The 22674-nt window shown below is 30.7% G+C and overlaps 1 protein-coding gene across 2 annotated transcripts in view; it reads left to right on the top strand.

Moving 5' to 3' along the window:
• Nucleotides 1-6259: 6259 nt before the first annotated feature.
• Nucleotides 6260-22674, top strand: part of LOC130673268 (cyclin-K) — a 35619-nt gene continuing 19204 nt past the window's right edge. Inside the window, exons 1-4 of one of the 2 annotated variants that reach the window (XM_057478233.1) lie at nt 6260-6627; nt 6781-6912; nt 7000-7105; nt 15455-15512. In XM_057478233.1, coding sequence (XP_057334216.1) covers nt 6409-6627; nt 6781-6912; nt 7000-7105; nt 15455-15512 — 515 coding nt within the window. In that variant the 5' untranslated portion in view covers nt 6260-6408. The remainder of the gene's footprint in view (nt 6628-6780; nt 6913-6999; nt 7106-15454; nt 15513-22674) is intronic. The other variant, XM_057478231.1, reaches the window with a different exon arrangement.

Here is a 22674-nt window from a genome sequence, read left to right on the forward strand (position 1 = left end):
TACAAAAGTAATTGCGAGCTCGAAGAGCTCGAAAATATATTCACAATAATGTTTTCGAGCTCAGCGAGCTCGGAAACAGCGGGAAGTTTTGGGGCTGGCCCGCAGGGTCAACTGACAGACCGATTTTTTTTTACTTGTTTTACTTTTTTTTTTACTTGTTTTACTTTTTTTTTACTCCATTGCCAAGTATTTGACCTTAATTTGTTCTGTCTATTAAAAATAAAAAATCGTAAAATGTGGGGCAAATGGGCCCCCCTCAGAAAGTTTTGATAATGTGAGTTTTTCAGCTTATTTCACTTTTTTTTCTTCGGCTGAGTTTTCGGTGTTAATTTGCTGTGTCTATCAAAATTAAAAAATCCTGAAAAGTTGGGTAAAATGGGCCCCCAACAAAACTCAATGTATGTTTCTCGCTTGTTTTATGTTTCGCGCCATAACATATAATGTTTCAAATAAACTGCGCATGCAGTTTTTAAAGCCCGTCAGCACATTTTACCCCCCTTCCCCAAAAACTTTTCATGCTAAAATTTTTAGGGGACCATTTTGCCTCAATAGCCCTTTTTGCCTCAATGTCCATTTTTGCCCATCCCCCCACCCAAACACATTTCGTCTTCAAAATTTTGTAGGGCCCATTTTGCCTCAGTGGCCCATTTTACCTCAGTGGTCCTTTTTGCCTCAATGTCTCATTTTGCCCCGCCCCCCACCCAAACGCATTTCATCTTCAAAATTATGGGGGGGGGGGGGCATTTTGCCTCAGTGGCCCTTTTTGGCTCAGTGGCCTATTTCGCCCCTCTCCCCACCCAAATACTTTTCATCTTCAAAATTTTAGGGGACCCATTTTGCCCCCCCCCCTCCTCTATGTATATATGTATATGTATAATTGAAATAAATGTATATGATCACTCAACAAAAATACACCGAGTAACATGGAACGGTGTAAAAGAAGTAGATTACACCGGGTTATGATTACACGGATGGAAAATTTACACCGAGAGAAGTTTTACACCGATATTTTACACTACACGACCGTGTAAAGTCCTCCGGATCTAATTTTTACACCGTAATATTTTACAGTGTATGGTCACTGGTCTGACAATTAGTCAGGTGTAATCACATTCGATTACATATATATACCTTTTTTTTAATTTAATACTTTGAATCAAAAAAATTTTTATTTATTAATAAAATTAAATAAAGTAATGATATATAGAACTCTATTATTGCTCTGATTGAAAGGAATAAATTTATTAAATTTATTTTTTCCCGCTACTATATTCAAGCACCTTCGCGTGCACCCAAAAAATTATACAGACCTGATGTTTACATCTGTCAAAATAAAAAGTTACTAAATGGCGAATATTGTGTTGAAATTTATTAAAGAAACTACGCTCGACTGGGTATTTATAATTACTGTAAGTAATTTTTTTAATATTCTACGAGTTTATAAAATTGCTTGTACGAAGCCCTTTTTTTGATAAATATTATAATTTTTTTTTAATTACTTATAGAAAATAAATGTGATATTGACAGGTCAAAGTCAATGAATATATTATTTTTCAATCTCGGGTTTTAGATTTTTGTAGTATTAGCTAATGATTTTAAAAAAATATATAAATTTTTTCATGCATTTAAAAATTAACATATGTTGCATTTTATTACTTTAAATAATTTTAATTTAATTTTAAAGTTTTGCAGCTCTGGTACTTTTTTTAGAGCGGCTGGCGGCCACCAGGCGGCGCCACATTTTTTGGAAAAAAGTGGGGTGCACCCTCGAAGAATGGCCTTAAAATTGAGCCTAGTTATTAACCTTCAAATTTTAGCAACAAAACTCATTTTAATGTTTTATACGTATATTAAAATAAATTGTAATTAAATATTGATCTATCCATACATTTTTATTAAAATTTTTTTACTGACATGATAATTAGTGCACAGATTCAATTGTTGCACCTTCTAACGTCGACTGCTTAGACTACACTACACTTAAAAAATGGCTTCCTCAGCCACCTACGACTAAATCATTTTTTTTTATTCAGTTAATAATTTCTATGTTTTTTAAATTGCCATCAATTAGGCTCAGAATAGATTACTGTAAATTAAGAAAAAATCGATTTTCTTATTAAAGTTATAGTTTTTTAAGTAAGTTAGAAAAAAGTGGAAAAGGTCAGAAACTGGGTCATGGTCAACAACAGGGTCTTTTACCTTATGTGTATATTTTTTTTTAATTTTTCTAAAAATGTTAATTTTTTTTCAGAATTTGATTTTTTTTTATTTCAATTTTTTTCAAAAAAATTTTTTTCACAACATTTGTTCTGAGGACTTGAAAAATTTTTTTTAGTGTATACTCGGTGTAAACTCTGTGTATATCGTGCGCGTATACACCGTGTAAATTCAGTGTAAACTTTGAGTGTATTTGGTGTATACTCAATATGCACCGAGTATACACTAAATATACCCCTAATTTACACTGACACTAGGTATATATCAAGTTTACACTAAGTTTACACGGTGTATACAGGTCCGCTAGGGATTTATTCTTAATAAAAATACAATTTTTAACAATTAATAGATTCAATAGTAATCGATAACGAATAATAAATTACAAATTTTTTTATAAACAAAAAACTATTTTTGTTTTGTTATAAATTAAATTATATATCATTTCGCAATAATAAATTACAATTTTTAACTAATAGCCACTTTAGCGTGAAGACAGTAATTTTACAGTTGAAATTACCAGAAATTTGCAACCCGAATTTGTCGACAATCTGACAGCAAAAGTGGAAAGAAAATTTTGCGGTTAATTCCTCCTTAATTTAGAGGCAGCTTCTTTTTTTTACTAGAAAAAAAGTTGGAAGTGTTCATTTTTACCATTACAGAAAGTAAACAAATTGATAAATGAAGGTGTCTACAATTTGACGGTAAATAAATACTTTACAATTTTTCAAGTCTAATTAACAGTGAATTGATATAAAAATTTTCCTGAAAATTGACGACTTTTTTTTAGTCACCTTTTGAAGTGAATTTCCATTTTAGTTCGAGCAGTAAATTTACCTCAACTTGTATAGCAAGTTGTGTACAAATTGTCATCGAAAACAGAAAAGCCTACCCTAGCGGTTTCACCGTGACGGTGAAAACACGGTCGAATCACGGTGTTTTTACCGTGAAAACACGCCTTCCGTGTTCTGACAGTGAAGCGGCGGAGATTCGACGGTGAATTTACGGTGGTTTCTGTGCAGTCACGCTACTATGTACAGGACGTGTCCCCACTGTGTTTTTACGGTGGTTTAAGGGTGTTTCGAAAGCGAGTTCACAATTTTCTTAATTCAAGAAAAAATTTTTTTTAAGCGAAAACAAAATGTTATTGCGTCAAAAAATTTTTCTAGTCCCAAAGCGAATTTTGTTTTCATTCTACAATGCAAAATTTTATATAATTGAGTTCTAGCAAATTCTATTCAGTAGCGATTTCGGAGTAAATATGCCGTGCAAGTATGTGAATCATTATATTTCGTAATATACTTTAGATACGACTGGCCCTCGTACCTCTCCACTCAGGTTGGCCAACCCCTAAAACCAAATGTCGGGACTCGACCGTAGCGACCCCGGCGCATCAGTGACTGTATTTTCCCAATTATTGACAGTTGTTGAAGAAGGAGGGCGGATCTTTTGGCGCGAGTCGAAAGTAAATATAAATTGTAATGTGGGAGCATTCCACCCTGTTACAATTTGCTGCTAAATTTGGAGAGACATCTGCTCGGCAAACTTGTTCTCATTTATTCTGATCTATTTATAATATAAAGAATTTCAAACATGCAATATACGTCATCGTGAATTTTCATGTGATTATTTATCATTCATTTGGGTGAAAAAAAAAAAAAAAAAAAAAAAACCAATCTACAATAAACTCATAATTAATTTAGTTTAAATCCTGATAGCCAGAGTTTCTGATCAGATAGTTGGTGCATATGAGTTCTGACCAACTTGACGACAAGTTGTCGATAACTTCCAGCTTTTGTAACTGTTGACTACAAGTGTTCCGGAAATTTGGAGCCAATCTATTGTCGCAACCTGTTGACACCTTTCTGAGAAACTTGTGAACAACTTTCGGTCTACTAATGTAATGACAACTTTTGCTACCAACTTTCTTAGAAAGTTGCCATCAACTTATGGAAATGCCAACTTTTGCGGCCAACTTAGCGACAGGTTGCGGCAGTAGATTGTCACCAAGTTGCTGCCAACTTGGCTATCAGGGAAATTTTTCTTCCACTTCTTTATCATCAATACCCTAGTAGCACAGTTTGCTATAGCAAAAGTTTCCTAGATTTTCGACAAGCGTCCGGCAACTTTGGACTTTTCCGTTGTTATACGGTATAACACAGTTATATTATACATTATTTTAAAAATATACAGATAAAAAGAAGTTATTTAAATGTAACTGTTGTGTACTATTAAAGTTAATTGAACCAAAATCAATTTAAAATACGATCTAAATATAAAAAAATTAAAAGGTATGACGTTACTAAAGAATATAGGTATATTTTTTGCATTAGGGCACACCAAGTACATTCAAATAACTTTTTTTTTTATTTGTATATTTTCAAAATAATAAGTTCTTCTATCTTTACCATATCGCAGTTACTTGGTATTTTTGTTTTTTGATTTCAGTATTTTTTGTAAAAAAATTATGTTTTATGCAGTAAGGGATAAACTTTGAACGTGTACTTGGCGCGACCTTATAACAGAGAATCTGTTTTTGGTGGTTATTACATCTTTATCTTTAAGATTTCATAAAGCTTCATATTTAAGGTTAATAACGATATCGTTTTTTTAAATAAATAATATTTTGTATCTTTTAGAGAATGTTCGTATTGATTTTAATTATTTAAACCATTGCATAAAATATATATTTTAATTTATAGCTTTTAAGCATTAAATATTAGTATTTAAATGCTAAGATATCTGTGAGATATATGCTAAGATAAGTTGTTAGAAATTCACTAGATGACAGCATTGTCGCTTGCTTGGTCCGTCATTTAACAAACGGTCATGTGACGGTCCTGTGACCGTCCGGTGACCAAAAAAAATGTCAATGACGGGACCCTTCGCATTTCTAGATGCAACTGATATTTGATGTTCATTTTTTTTTTTTTTATCTCGGCATCGGAAATTTCCACATGAATTTTTATATGATACTAAAACCATTTGTCGCTTACGTATGTGATTTACAATATTTTTCTCTAGGTAATAAATTTAATGATTTGATCCACTCTAAGCAATCATCATTATTACGAATTTTTTCAGAAATCTCAAATAAATTTCGTGGTTCTATGTTAAAATAATCACAATTACATGAATTTTTCACAATTAAAATTATTTATAATTTTGTCATGTGAATAATATCCAAATTTTTAATTTCAATGTTAATAACAATAATGTAATACGATAATCAATAATTAATTAATTAAACTAGGTTCGAATTTTTACTTCCTGTCAAAACTTTATATTGTATTAGAATTCAAAAAAAATCAAGAACTAGATTACAGCGCCACCATACCTCAGATTTAATATTTATATTATTAGCGGTAAAATTAAAAAAAAAACTTATACAGTATTATTTTCACTGACGAAACAATACTCTGAATAATCAGCGCTATACTATCACAAGTAAATTAATTATTTATTATTATTATAAACACAACAATATTGTGAAAAATCAGTGCTATACTACCATGATGATACCCAAAACGATAACAAAAGCCTGCAATACTAATAATAATTATATTAATAATAAATAAATAACAATAATAATTAATTAATTGTTGTGCTTATAATAATAATAAATAATTAATTTATTCGTGATAGTATAGTGCTGATTTTCTATTATCGTTTTGGGTATCATCGTGAAAAAATCATATGTTCTTTTGTTATTTGGCCCATAAGAAATAAAAATTAACCAAATTATAGTCAATAAAAAAAATTTAACAAAATTATTAGAAAATAATTATAAAAAAAAAAAAAAAATAAAAATAAAAATTTTTTTTTCTCTCGATTTTGAGTATCGCCGGTGAAAAAATCATATGATCCCGTTATTTGCCCTAGAAGGAAGGTCTTTCAGAAATTAGATCAAAATCGGCGGGGGGACCTAATCGGAAGAATAGCCGTTTTGGTAAATTTCAAAAAATTAAAATTTTCCCGCGCACAAAAACATCTCGATGCATTAAAAATAAATATCGATAGCAGATAAATCGACGGTAAATTAAATTTTCCTCGTGTGTGTTGTGTATCTCTTTCGAGAACAAGAACGAGGTTGAAATCGAGAATTCTAGAGTTGATAAGTGTCAAAAATTTTTGTAGTTTAAAATTATTATTAAAATAAGACTTATATTATTTATTTAGTTCAATAAAACAATAATGCCGTGTTGGTATTACGACAAAAAGGAATTAAGACACACACCATCAATTCAAGATTCGATAGACTATGAAACAGAATGTAGATACAGGAAAGAAGGTGCTAGATTTATTATTGACACTGGATCAAAAATGGATTTAGGTTATAATACAATGGCAACTGGTGTTGTTTATTTTCATCGCTTTTACATGTTTCATTCATTCAAACAATTTCCTCGCTATGTAAGTGCTTTAATTAACTAACCAATTCTTTTATTAATCGGCCTACACAAAAAACTTGATAATGTTAATTCATAATTTATTCACAACTACCAATTTCAGATGACCTATGATTAATCATTATCATTATCTAGTGTTTATTATTTTTTTAAATAGGTAACAGCATGTTGCTGTTTATTTCTAGCGGGTAAAGTTGAGGAAACACCAAAAAAATGTAAAGATATTATTAAAACAGCAAAAACTTTGCTAACTGATCAAAAGTTCGCTACATTTGGTGAAGATCCAAAGGTATTATTTTATAACAATTTTTTTCAATTCCAAACATATATATATATATATATATATATGTATTTATAGTTTTTATTATTATTTTAGGAAGAAGTTATGACACTTGAAAGAATTTTATTACAAACAATAAAATTTGATTTACAAGTTGAACATCCTTACAGTTATTTATTAAAATACGCAAAGTGCTTAAAAGGTAATTCATTTCTAATTTTAATTATTATGTTTCTTGATAACAAGTATTCGATGGTCGTCAGAAATATAAGAAACCAAGACATTGAGGTAGATTATATAAATTAATCTGGCTACTGTGTTTGTCTTCATGGTGGATTTATCATGTAATTTTGTCATAATATTTTCTAATTAGTCAAGTAGGTTCAAAAAATATAATTTGTTTAAAAGTTTACATATATGTATACTGAGAAAAATTATTAATTTAAAAAATAGACATTTGTGTGCTGATAATTATTTTAGTGGAAATTTGCAATGAATTGAAATCAAGCATTTTTTTTAATTTAAAAATTAATTTCTTCGAGTTGAAAATCGAATAATTTATAGATATTTAAATAAAAAAAAATTAATTATCTTTTGTGTGAGGATTTCACAAAATTAATATGAAGTTTTTTGAAAGTATATAGGAATTTGTGCAATTATATATATTTTTTTTATTAAATTTTGTGTCATTCTTTTTGTTTTTTCTTTAATTTAGAGTAATTTTATTTTTTTTTATTTTAATTTTGATTTTTTTAAATTAAAAAGTGCCTATCTTAACCGCTTATGTTATAAAAAATCGGTCTATCGGTTGACCCTGTGGGCCAGCCCTAAAACTTCCCCCTATTTTCGAGCTCAAGGAGCTCGGAACTCGAGTCTGTATGAATTTCCTCGAAACTCATAAATTATATTAAAATTGTTCGAATTATTAATCAAAAACTGTTAAAATTAGTGTGCATTGAAGTTTGACGATAAATATCTTTTAAACGGTTAATTTAATCGACTAATCATAAGAGACGATTTTTGTAGAGCAGTGAATTTCCTATGAAGACATGAGGTGCGCGTATCATAATAATTTTTTTTTGACGAGTTATAAAATTCATAAGAAAAAAGAAATCTGCCTGAAAATAATCAAACTTCAACCTTTAATAACTTTTGAACGGTGAGGTTTACAAAAAAATTGTAAGAAACTTTTTTTGTAGAGAATTCAATTTCCTATAAATACATGAGATGAAATATATTTTCCAAACAGTAAATACCGAGATATGAATTTTTCTTTCTAATAATAAGGAAAAAATAAAAAACTTAGAAGCGGAGGACTTTCCTATTAAAATTAAGAGCTCATACTTGAAGAGAATTTTTTTGAGGTGTCTACCTACCTATTTTTCAGAGTATAAAATGAATGAAAAAATAGTCGATTTTTTTGGCCCACCCTAATACATACATACACTCGAACATCATCTTGAAATTAGTCAGAATAGCATCCTAGAACTTTAAAGCGTCAAAATCTCTCTCAGAAATTCGATTTTCGAAAATCAGACCGAAACCAGTAACTTCCCGAATTTTTGAAAATTTTCAATTTTCTTAGCGGGAAGTTAAAAATGCATCTCAACTAAAATGTAAATATATGTAATATTAAGATCTTTCGAAAAAAAAATATTTCTTTTTCCTCAAGTTTATGGTCTTAACCCTTCGTCCTTCGCGATATGATCGCAGCGACGCAATATTGATTAAAAGATATTTAAAAAGAAAACGAATTTTCTAGTCTTTTGAATTTCATGAGTTCTTCTACTAAAGTTTTTAGTATCTAACGAATGAATGATAATTATTTCTTCGATATTTTAAATATTAAAAAATGGCTGTTTTCAATACGTAGGATTAAAACGAGGGTTTGCGGTATGCTTGTATTGGCGACACAAGTTTTGGGTCATGACGCGCATTCTCAACGAGAACGAGTACATATACATTAGAGTGCTTTTTATTTTTCGAACATTTTTTTTTTTCTTAGCCTATATGAAAATTTTATTGTAGACGACAAAAAAAAATTTCCGAAAAATTTTAGCTTTTAATTTTAATTTTAAGAGGTTGCGATCTATTTTTAAAGTTTTCCCATTTAAAAAGCATTGGAACGATATCACATTTTTTCTTTTCAATTCTTACCCAGGCAGTTTTTGAGCAATCGACTAGTTTTTGGGCTCGTTTTATAGAGCCCGTAGTCCTCTTTAAAATTGCTGTTAGTGATATAGATGCATTTACAACGGTTCAAAAGTTATGAGACTTCAAACTTCAGAAATTTTTATTTTCCCCAAAAAATCATAATTAATGGCTAATATTATTCCAGCTATTAATTTTCTAGAAAAAACGTCATACAACTTTTTTAGTGTGTTAAATACTCTATAAGAAATACCTAAAACTATTCAATATTGTTAACGTCATTGTTTATTTTTGTTAACTTTTCTCTTTTAAAGGGTTCTAGAATTATTTAATTTTAATTTTATTTTCGTGACAAATTGAACTTTTGTACTTATCCTTTTTTTTTTTTGGTATAAAATTAATCGAGCTTGATCAATTTTTATGTAGTTCTATTATTTAATGTATCGATCGAAGCGCCGATTGTTTTCGACGGTCTAAAATCTCAGTCTTTATGACTTAAATTGAATTACTTTCGTTTCAAGTCACAAATCTATTAGTTTTTTAATTTTATTTTATCCAGAGACATGGCAGTGTCTCGCGCCAGTACACGTTCAAACACACGTATGTGTGTGAGTGTGTAGCGCGAGCCTGCCGTGTCTCTATTCTGTAGACAGACCTCGTTTTAACAGCTTCAAATTTTCAATTGCCATAAAATATTTATCTAAGCCATAAATAACTTTCAAAAGTATAAATTATTTTATATTTTATTCATTTTTTACTAAATTAGTTCTTTTTTTAACAATTAGTGGTTAATAAACAATAATATACTCTATAGTCGTCCCGATGAAAGCTTGGGATTTTTTTCCCACCAGTTTTTTCTCCTACCACCATGATATTTGAATGTGCGCATGTGCAAAGCTACCAAAACCAATATTTAAAGGGTGGGGGAAGAAACCGTGGTGGGAAAAAAATCCCAAGCTTTCATCGGGGCAACTATATTGAAATATGCTTGCCCACGGTTTGAGATCCTACGAATTTTTTTACATAATTGTCCATTTTTAGACATTTGTCATGGTGGTAGCACTGCTCTCATATATTATATGAGATATCGAGTATTATATTATAGTAGTATACATGCCAAAGCAGATTCAAAATTATTTTGTATATATTTGGAAGCAATCATTAAGTTGAAACATTAGTAACTTGAAAATATAATATACATAATGGGTTACTTTGATTGAACTAACCCTGATAGCCATTTTATTGTCAAATTAGAAATTTAACTTCCCTAATAGCCACTTTAGCGTGGAGTTGACAGTAATTTGACAGTTGAAATTACCTGAAATTTGCAGCCCGAATTCGCCGACAATCTGACAGCAAAAGTGGAAAGGAAAATGTGCGGTTAATTTTTTCTCAATTTAGAGGCAACTTTTTTTACTAGAAAAAAAGTTGGAAATGTTCATTCTTACCATTACAGAAGGTAAACAAATTGATAAATAAAAGTGTCTACAATTTGACGGTAAAAAAATACCTTACAATTTTTCAAGTCAAATTAACAATAAATTGACATAAAATTTGCCTGAAAATTGACGACAACTTATTTCTAGTCAACCTTTGAAGTGAATTTGCATTCTAATTCGGGTAGTAAATTTACCTCAAATTGTATAGCAAGTTGTATACAAATTGTCGTCAAAAACAGAAAAGCCTAAAGTTGACGGACATTTGACGAAAAATTTTGTAAAGTAAACCTCTGCTAAGCAAACTGTGCTATTAGGGTTTGTTAAAATTGACTACCAGGATCGGACAGAAAATTACTAGCAAAAGTTGAACAAGCAACTTTTGCGGGCAGCTTTCTGTTAATTTGTACAGTATGTTGCACTTGAATTGCAGTCACAGACCTGAACAGCAGAAGTTGATGTATATTTGCTGTTAAATTAGAAGAGACATCTGTTCGGCAAACTTGATCTCATTTATTCTGATCTATTTATAATGTAAAGAATGTCAAGCATGCAATATATGTCATCCTGAATTGTCATTCGAATATTTATCATTCTCTTGGGTAAAAAAAAAAAAAATACCAACCTACAATAAACTCATAATTAATTTTGTTTAAATCCTGATAGCCAGAGTTTCTGATCAGATAGTTGGTGTATATAGAGTTCTGACCAACTTAACGACAAGTTGTCGACAACTTTCAGCTTTTGTAACTGTTGACTACAAGTTTCCCGAAAATTTGGAGCCAATCTATTGTCGCAACCTGTCGACAACTTTCTGAGAAACTCGTAGACAACTGCCTGTCCACTAATGTAATGACAACTTTTGCTACCAACTTTCTCAGAAAGTTGCCATCAACTTATGGAAATGCCAACTTTTGCGGCCAACTTGGCGACAGGTTGCGGCAGTAGATTGTCGCCAAGTTGCTGCCAACTTGGCTATCAGAGAAATTTTTCTTCCAATTATTTACCATCAATACCCTAATAGCATAGTTTGCTATAGCAAAAGTTTACTTTACAAAAGTTTCCTTAAATTTTTCGACCAACGACCGGCAACTTCGGATTTTTCCGTTTTTGAAGACAATTTGTATGCAACTTGCTATACAATTTGTCGTAAATTTACTGCCCGAATCAGAATGCAAATTCACGTCAAAAGTTGACTAAAGAAAAGTTTTCATCCATTTTCAGGCAAATTTTCATTTATCAATTTATTGTTAATTAGACTTAAAAAATTGTAAAGTACTTTTTTACCATCAAATCGTAGACAATTTTATGTATCAATTTGCTTTCCTTCTGTAATGGTGAGAATAAACATTACTGACTTTTTTTCTAGTAAAAAAGTTCCTTTAAATTGAGGAAAAAATAACCGCAAATTTTTCTTTCCAACTTTTGCTGTCAAATTGTCGGCGGATTCGGGGAGCAAATTTCGGGTAATTTCAACCTCAAATTTTTCATTCTGAAAGAAATGAAAAATCTAGTAATTTTATAACCATGATAAAAAAAATTTCAGCATGCATAAAAATAGACGATTTACATGTTCAATCAGTACGGTGGCCTTCTAATCCAAAAAATACTTATGTACTTTTTTTAGAAAAAAAATAAAACGATTTTTAATCCTACAAAAATGACATCAAATCCCACCAAAAACAGATTCTCTGTCATAAGGTCGCACCAAGTACACGTTCAACATTTATCCCATACTACATAAAACATAATTTTTTTACAAAAAATACTGAAATCAAAAAACAAAAATACCAAGTAACTGGGATATTGTAAAGATAAAAAAATTTATTATTTTGAAAATATAGAAATAAAAAAAAAGTTATTTGAATGTACTTGGTGTGCGCTATTACGGACAATCGATTCAAAATATTATCTAAATATTGAACATTTCTAAGGTATAACACAGTTATTTTATACATTATTTTGAAAATATACAGATAAAAAGAAATTATTTAAATGTAATTGTTGTGTGCTATTAAAGTCTATTAAACCAAAATCAAAATACGATCTAAATATAAAAAAATTACAAGGTATGACGTCACTAAAAAATTTATATTTTTTGCGTTAGCGCATACCAACTACATTCAAATGACTTTTTTTTTATTTCTATATTTTCAAAATAATAAATTTTTTTATCTTTACATTATCCCAGTTACTTGGTATTTTTAACTTCCCGCTAAGAAAATCGACGATTTTCGAAAAATTCGAGAAGTTATTGGTTTCACCCCTATTCTCGAAAATCGAGTTTTCATCAGATGTCGACGTTTTGAGGTCCTAGGAAGCTATTCTGACTATTTTCAGAATGATGTCCGAGTGTGTGTATGTGTGTGAACTCTTTGTAACTTTTAACTAATGAACCGATTTGGATATTTAAGGCGGCAATCAAAAGAGCTTGTTGGCCCTCAACTTTTCTAAAAATTTCAGATCATTTGATCATGTTGACTCGAAAATATTGGCGAATTACAAAAAAAAAAATTTTTGTTTTTTAGTTTTTGATTGATTTCTCAGAAACGACTTAAACGATCGACTTCAAAATCTATTCAGCTCTAGAACTGTATAAGCCGCGTCGAATGCGACCTCAACCATCAAAATCGGTTAATTCGTTCGGGAGATATCGTGGGAAAAAGAAATGCTAAAAACGGTTTTTTTCGAAATTAATGGCATACAAAAGTATTTTCGAGCTCGAAAATATATTCGCAGTAATGTTTTTAAGCTCTTTGAGCTCGAAAACAGCGGGAAGTTTAGGGGCTGGCCCACAGGGTCAACCAATCGACCGATTTTTTTTTTAGTTTTTCTCGAATATTTTGGAAGCTATTTTGACTATTTACGGATGATCGCGCGCACGCTCGTGTGTGTGTGTGTGTATGTGCGTAAACTAATGTTTGTCCTACAATATCTTTGGAACGAATTACCAAATTTGAATGTAATTTGCGGCAATCGAAAGGGCTTATCAAGACTTGAATCTGATTAGACTTTGTAATCGATTGGTGGAGTAGTTTACGAGTTATACGTGTTATGTCCGCCGCTTAATTTTAATAGTTTATTCGGGATTTCTCCCTTTGGTAGCGATAGTAATTTTCGACAAGCGGATTGGAGGGTGCGGACAACAATAAAGAATAAGAGGTAGAATTTAACTTCCTATACTTTATTATTTATAGTGGATCTTTTCGAATACTAAGAACCCAAACGTCTCCGAAGAGACTGGTGCTCTTGTTTAAGCCAAAAGTATTTTATGAATGATAGGAAAATAGTTCTTTCACCTACCTTTCGATGTCAATTCTTCTAGTGCGGCAGCTATTATCCCTCCAGAACTAAACAGCTCACTCGACCTTCCTGTAGGGTTGGTAGCATAAGTGCGGGTGGGTTGGTCGGATGATATCTAATGTACTACTTTCGAATGAAAACCGCAAGGTTGGAGTGATGAACTTGATCTTTATTAAGTTTTTCAAATTACAACGTTTTAACTGAACGTCACTTGTTCACTCTAGTTTTTCACAACTTTTATATAATTTATTTTATAAGATTATTTATCTTATCAGATATTTTAAACAGATTTTTATTTATAAAATGCGTCCTTTTTCACACCCAAAAGAGGTTTTATGCGCAGAAACTCGGCACGAAGTGAGATCACAAATTCACTTGATTTGTGTCACAATTCACTCGAACCGGATAGATCTTCGAGATCTTTCAATTGCAATTAAGAACTATACTCTACACGATAGTTGACTATCAGCCGAGTATCTAACTCAATTGGCAATTTAATTTATTAATAATGACCGTAAATGAATAAATTAATATCCTACACGAACTTAATCAGCCGGATACCTAGATCGATTTACGGTTTAATTGATTTGAATTTTTGTAAATGAATAAATTAATATCCTACACGAAATTAATCAGCCGGATACCTAGATCGATTTACAATTTATTTAAAGTGAATTTTGGAAAACCGCAACTGATAAAATAATATCCTACACGAAATTAATCAGCCGGATACCTAAATCAGCGACGATTGCTTATTGCCAGGTCGGAAGATTTCTGCAATAAGATTACGGGCTATCGACGCCGTTTACGCGGACCAAGAAGCTTAAATAAAACTGAGGCCCTGAGCCATGGTGCTCAGGTTTTTTATAAACTTTGCTTTGGCGATTGATGGGGAAATTTCAATTATCGTCATTGGTGGAAAGTGACGACAGTTTATTGTTTATTCGTTAAACTTATTGCAGTTGTCTTCCCACTGTTCTTTGCCGCATAAAAAGGTAAAAAAGCTGACGCTACGTTTTCGCGCGCTTTGCAAAGAGGAGTTCAGAAATAATTATTTTAAATAATTATTAAAGAAAAAAAAAAAATTATTTGGACATAACATACGAAAAATGAAAATTAGAGTATTTTTTTTTAAGGATTTTTTCGTTTAACTCGTAAATCGCTCGACCGACTTGGTCTAAAATTTAATCAAAAACATGACAAAAATTACATTCTTTCAGCGCAGTGGATTTTTTTTTTATCCAAGCATTTTTTTTAACTTAAGCCCTGATTAAAAAAAGTGATTTAAACCGATTTGCAATGTTAAATGCCCATAAGAAAAGGGATTCAAAAGTATTCAAGGTATTAAAAAGCATTAAAAAGTATTTAAAATTTTTTATTTCGAATTGTTTTAAATCGCTTTTTTTAATCAGGGAGAACTCAAAAATTTACGAATAATAACGTTTTTGAGCTCTAGAGATACAGCGGGAAATTTTGAGGTTGGCCTACAGGGTCACCCGTTTTTCAGTTTTTGATTATAACATGAGCGAGTAAGGGGTGCACTTAGTAATTTTCCAACTTTCTATTATCAATATTTAACATAATAAATTAATTGTAATGTCAATATGCTTCTCACATTGTCAAGAATTTGAATTTTGATCTTATTTACATTTTTTTTTAAGGTGATAAAAGTAAATTACAAAAAATGGTACAAATGGCATGGACATTTGTCAATGATAGGTAAAGTATTCATTTAAATATAACATCCCTGATTAAGAAATCTAATTTGAAATGATTTGAAAAATATAAATTATTTCATATTGTATCATATCATAAAATTATAATTTGAGTTCGAATAATTGGAAATCATAAAACTATAATTTAAAATTATTTAAAATGATTCAAATCTTAATACAGTAGGACCTCGTTATAAGACTACGCGTTATAAGACTCTTCCCCTCAATTTGTTGAAACTCGCTCGGAACGCTTCCCCCACCAACAACTCAATAAAAGTCTTGCTCCGAAACCTCGCTATAAGACTAACGACAATTACGACTAAAATCGAGATAAAATGTACATACATAAAGATTTTAGATCGAATAATTTATTTTCATAAAGAATATTTCAAATTTCGTGGTATCACATAATTAATTGACAGAAAAGAACGACAAAATTCTGTTTATTTATGATTATATATGATATAGATAAAGAAAATAGATACACTGTATAATAGAGTAGAGTTGAACAGAATACAGAAATAAAACGCAAAACGGCGATAGTCCCCTACAGCCCCGAGGTAGTCTTATAACGAGGGCCTACTGTAATTTAAAATCAGTCCAAATCGTTAAATCATACTGCTTTCGAGCGTAATTTAAAAATAAATCATTTTTAATCATACTGAATGATAAAATCGGAAAATATTATTTTAGGATTAACAATTATTTAAAATAATTTGAATCATTTTAAATTCAATTGAATACAAAAAATAATATATATTTATGGAGTAAAAATGAAATTTTGTTTTTATCTAAAACGTATCTATTGTTTTGGTATATCGAGAAAAAATTTTCAAGGTAACAGTCTTAATGTAATACAGAATATACTTTTTTTTTGTTTATTATTTAAAGTCGCATCAACCTCGTGGGTTCTTAGCGACTATACTGATAATATACAAATTATTTTTACATTAACTCTTGCTACTAAGCTTAAATTTTTTAACAATTAAGGTAATGTACCCAGTACTTGAACACTTCTAAAAATGGGACCAGTAGTTGAACAGACTTTTAGAATTGTTGTTATACAAAATCCGTATATATATTATGAGTAATATGTGCATATGATAATTATTCAATAATACAGTAATTGATTATTGTAAGTTTTTTCAATTATAACTGAAAAAAAATTATATATTTTTTAACTTTAAAGTTGACATGTCGAGAATAGCCGATACCCGGGAAAAAATGTTCAGGCCTGATCAGACATGAGCAGGCATGAGTCTTCAGGCCTGATCAGACATGAAAAATGACCATGCCTGACCAGACATGTTCAGGTCTGATCAGGTCTGTTCATGCCTGTTCATGCCCATTCTGGTAAAACAATTATATATAATAAATGGTCCTATATAATTATGCATAACTATATACAATTATATATAATTATTTCTATAAAAATGAAAAAAAAATAAAAAATATGGGAGTGTCTAGGATTCGAACCGTGGACCTTGCGCTTGAAAGTTCGCCTCGTTATCTATTGACCTAAGAGATTGAGTTGAAAAATAGGTCTCGTACGAACTTCAAGTACTGAAAGTCTTAAGACTCATGCCTGTTCATGTCTGATCAGGTCTGATCCTTTTTTCCCGGGTTATACGTGATAGATTCTTGGTCAAAAAAATTTTATATCTATGAACAGACATGAACAGACATAACCAGGCATGAACAGGCCTGATCAGGCCTGAGCTTATTCAACGCTTCAGACATGAACAGACATGACCAGGCATGGGCAGGTATGATCAGTCCTGAGCGTAGTTAACGCTTCAGACATGAACAACCATGAACAGCCATGAACAGACATGATCAGACCTGACTGTATTTAACGCTTCAGACATGAACAGACATGACCAGGCATGGACACGTATGATCAGGCCTGACTGTATTTAACACTTCAGACATGAACAGACATGAACATGCATGAACAGACATGGACAGGTATGATCAGGCCTGAACGCATATAACGCTTCAGACATGAACAGACATGGTCAGGCATGAACAGCCATGAACAGGCCTGAGTGTATTTAACGCCTCAGACATGAACAGGCATGATCAGGTCTAATTTCAGGCCTGATCATTTTTTCCCGGGCAGATGCTATTTTTTTCATGAAAAAGATACTATACGGTACGCCGAACAATCAGTAAAAAAAACGGTATATCATCATTTTAAGTAAAAAAAATTATACCACCCAATGAAATAGTCTTTTCTAAATACTATACATTTTTTGCAAAGACATAAACTAAAATTTTTATATTAAACTTTAGCGTCTAACTATACCTCCCAATGTTCAAACCGGTATATACCCAAAACTTGGACGAGATGGCGTTACATATTCAAATATTGGGTCCATGTTATTTTCATGGCAGCAGTAGGTGAACAGCGTAAAATTTATTCTAGTGCAATAACAAATGATTTAATTTAATTATTTATTTTTTAAAAAAGATATACGAAAATAAAGTATGAGTGATTCATCAACAATTAGTGTAATAATTTTAAGTGATTTCGCGTGAAAACGTATCTATTTCATCAAAATAAATTTTTATTATTTTCTAACCAAAAAAAATTCACAACATATAGGTAAGATGAAAATTGCGAATAATATTTATCCGTTAATAAAAAATAATCCGTTACAATTAGTAAAATTTACAATAAAGTTTGTTAAATCCATAAAATTTCACGATTTAACAACTTTACAAAAAACTTAAAAAATTAAACAAGAAACTATTTAGATCTAAAAGTTTAAATTCTTGTTCTGTCCTTGTAATAAAAAAAATTATATTTATAATAAATAGATAAAAGTATTTATGATTTTCAATTCAAGTAACAGTTCATTTTTTGTGTTGTTTTTAGTTCATAATAATTAATTCATTAGTAATAAAAAATGTAATTAAAAAATTAAATACAAATATTTCTCATTTTTAAATCATCATATTACGTATTCAGAGTATTATTTTTAATATTATTAAATAATATATTATAATTCTTTTGATATTTCAATAAAACGTTGAAAAATTTTGGTGTGCCTATTGCCATATATTTTATTAGTTCAACTACTGCTCCCGGAGTGTTCCACTACTGCGGCTTGTCGGAGTTGATCGTTCAACTACTACTCCTTTCATAGTCTATCTTAAAAACGTTGTCAAAATATAAATATTCAATTATCTGCGTTATTTTGCGCTTCAATTAATTCAAAATTGTTTATATTTTCATGAAAATCATTAATTTGAACTAATAATTACAACTTTATATATTAAAAGTAGAGTCAAATACGTTTTACTTTTAAACCTGTTCAACTACTGGGTACTTTACCTTATATATATTTTATTTTACATCTTTTAACAGATCTTTTCATTACTTTAAGTTTATACTATTCATTTAAAATTTTTAAAAAACTCATTCATCTCATCACTTAACTTTTCGTTGTTTACAATATTCCAGGGGTTTGTTGGCCAATGGGCTTTTTTTTCTTATGACGTTGAATTTTGTGCATTCGGTAATGACATGTTCCACAGTTGCTGGTGTGTGAGATTCTGGCCATATTGTGTGGGTTCCGTTTAATGATTAGGTGACCATGAGAAATTCTGGTGCGCCCTACTTTGATTCCATTGAGAGGCTGACTCGCATATATTATTACGGATTTTGTGTAGCTTAGACGTGTGGCTTATCCAGATGCTATTCCATTTATCTCTAATAAAGTTTTCGAAAGCTCGGTTATGGTCATTTAATGGGATAGCAAGAGCTGTGAAGTCTTTTCGATCCAAAGTTGCTTGTTTGGCATTTGAGTCCGCAGTTTCTTTTCCAGTTATTCTTTGGTGAGAAGGGATCCACGCAATGATGATATTTTTTGTGTTTGATAATTTTAATAGCTTGAATTGGATCTTAATTACACTTATCCAAAAAATTAAAGGAACAAGAAAATTTTATAAATTTTTTAGTGATTTTTGAAGGCTGTATTTTCGTGAAAAATGATCGTATCGAAAAAATAAAAAAAGCAAATTGAAGCTTGAAATCTCTAGTTTGAAGATCTTTCAGCAAAATATTTTTTTGAGCCACGGTTTTTGCGGAATCAGAAGAAAAATGTCGAGACAAAATTTTTCTAAATTTTTTGGTTTCGTTTTTTAGGTCTACGGGGCCGGGAAAATTTTTTCAAAAAAACAAATTCATGGCTTGTTTAGGAAATTTATTCAGCTACAATTTGCTTTTTTTTGTTTCTTTGTACGACAATTTGCTGCTGAGATATCAGCCTTCAAATGAAAAAGGATCCTTTTGTCTTTGATTATTGATATCTCAGCAAGAAATGGTCACACAGTAATTTAAAGGGCAGTTTAATAAACTTGAATAAATCCCCTACAAGCTCCATTTTTGATTTAAAAAAAAAAAAAATTTTTTTTCATCCTTGATATCCATTTGAAAAACCTTTAAAAAATGGCCATTTTCTGGTTTTTTAGTCGACTCATCGCTACTCTGCAAATATTGATAAAAAAAATAATGTTGCCAGGTAATTTTACAGCTTAATGTACCCCTAAAAACCCTGGAAATTTTCAGATTGATCCATTGAACCGTTTGTCCGGTCCGATTGCTCAAATTTTTACAAAACAATTAAAGGAACAAGTTTTGTTCCTTAATCTGTGTAATCGTTATCAAAATGAAAAAATCAATTTTTTTCGGATTTTCTTTCATTTTTGCGTTAGTTATTCAGTAAATGTAAGGTAAAGAAAAAAAACAAATTTTTTTCCGAAAAACGAAAAAAAAAATAACCCCCCGAATAAAACATGAAAAAAAAAAAAATTGGAAAAAATTCTTGTTTGGTCTCGTTTTTTGGAAATTTTTTTTTTTTTCCTCTTTACCTTACAGTTACTGAATAACTAACGCAAAAATGAAAGAAAATCCAAAAAAAAATTAATTTTTTCATTTTGGTAATGATTACACAAATTAAGGAACAAAACTTGTTCCTTTAATTGTTTTGTAAAACTTTGAGCAATCGGACCGGACAAACGGTTCAATGGATCAATCTGAAAATTTCCAGGGTTTTTGGGGGTACATTAAGCTGTAAAATTACCTGGCAACATTATTTTTTTTATCAATATTTGCAGAGTAGCGATGAGTCGACTAAAAAACCAGAAAATGGCCATTTTTTAAAGGTTTTTCAAATGGATATCAAGGATGAAAAAAAATTTTTTTTTTTTTTAAATCAAAAATGGAGCTTGTAGGGGATTTATTCAAGTTTATTAAACTGCCCTTTAAATTACTGTGTGACCATTTCTTGCTGAGATATCAATAATCAAAGACAAAAGGATCCTTTTTCATTTGAAGGCTGATATCTCAGCAGCAAATTGTCGTACAAAGAAACAAAAAAAAGCAAATTGTAGCTGAATAAATTTCCTAAACAAGCCATGAATTTGTTTTTTTGAAAAAATTTTCCCGGCCCCGTAGACCTAAAAAACGAAACCAAAAAATTTAGAAAAATTTTGTCTCGACATTTTTCTTCTGATTCCGCAAAAACCGTGGCTCAAAAAAATATTTTGCTGAAAGATCTTCAAACTAGAGATTTCAAGCTTCAATTTGCTTTTTTTATTTTTTCGATACGATCATTTTTCACGAAAATACAGCCTTCAAAAATCACTAAAAAATTTATAAAATTTTCTTGTTCCTTTAATTTTTTGGATAAGTGTATATATAACATCCATTATGTGTCGAGCTTATCGCGTCTATCGTAGATTTAGAATCGGTGCATATTATAAATTTTTCTTATGATAGAAGTTCTATGAGAGTTAGGCATTGAGAGATTGCGAAGGCCTTACAGGTGAATATTGAGAAGTATCTAGATAACTTAAATCGGTATGCTTCTTCATTGATAATAATTGCGCACCCTCTTAGATTGTTGATAGCTGATTCATCTCTGAATACTTTTGTGTGCGTTGGGTATTTATTGATCATTTCTGCATAGGTTTTTAAATACCATATTGGGCGTGTTTTCCTTTTCGTCCGTTTGTTTAAAAATGTTGATGTCTAGCTTTTTGAAAGTAGGACTCCATGGATGGTTGGGGATAAATTGAGGTTTTATTCATAGTGGTATCTCTAAACTCTGAAGTTCGAATATAGTTATCTATAAATTTCAGCAATGGAGTTGGTAGAGAAAGGTATCTTAGGTAAGATTCATCAGTAGTTTTTCCCATTAGATTAGGTATCTCCTGCACTTCCGCTAATATACTTATAACCTTAGACTAGTTCTAAATGCACCAATGGCTATTCTGAGTGCTGTGGTTTGGATACAATCCAGTTTTTTTTAGTTGACTATTAGATGTCATATTATACATTATCGATCCATAATCTAGCTTAGATCTTATGATTACTTCATATGTGCTAATTAAAATTTAAGTGTCTGCACGCCATTTGTTAGAACCAATGGCTTTGAGAATACCAAGTCTACGATAGCATTGCCCTCTTAAAATATCCAGATGTTTGCTCCAGTTTAAGGATTTATCATAGACCATTCCAAGAATTTTCAGGTAAGGTACTTGTTTCAATACGAATCCATTAAGAGTTAGGTGAGGCTGAAGACTGTTATATTTACGGCTTTTAGAAAAAAATCATATATTCAGTTTTATACTCTGCAAATCTAAATCCTGTTTTGTCGCACCAGGAACTAAGTCTATCTAGAGATTCTTTAAGTAAGTTGCAACTACTTTTGATGTTTTTACTCGAGCAACAGATGGTGAGGTCATCTGCGTAAAGTAGTGCATGGGTTGGGGCAGGAATGCACTGAATTATGTCATTGACAGTAATCAAGAATAAGGTCACCCTGATAACTGATCCTTGAGGAATGCTGTTTGTTATTGATCTTGGGTTTAATAGGAATTCCTTCACCTTTATTTGGAAAAGTCTGTCACGTAGGATATTATCGATATAGGCTAGTAATTGGTTATTTACTCTCAGATTTATTAATGTATTGATAATTCTATTTCTTAAAATCATTGCATGTGCTTTTTTGAAATCAAGTTGAACTGCAAAGCCATAGAGTTTGTTCAGAAGTGCTTCACTAATGAAGTTTTGCAGTTTGGCTAAGTGTAAATTAGTTGAGTGGGACTTTTGGAATCCGTGCTGCGCTGAAGTGAATCAATTTATTTTTTCCAGT

The sequence above is a fragment of the Microplitis mediator genome, chromosome 8 (genome assembly GCF_029852145.1).
Source record: "Microplitis mediator isolate UGA2020A chromosome 8, iyMicMedi2.1, whole genome shotgun sequence".
NCBI classification, from domain to species: domain Eukaryota; kingdom Metazoa; phylum Arthropoda; class Insecta; order Hymenoptera; family Braconidae; genus Microplitis; species Microplitis mediator.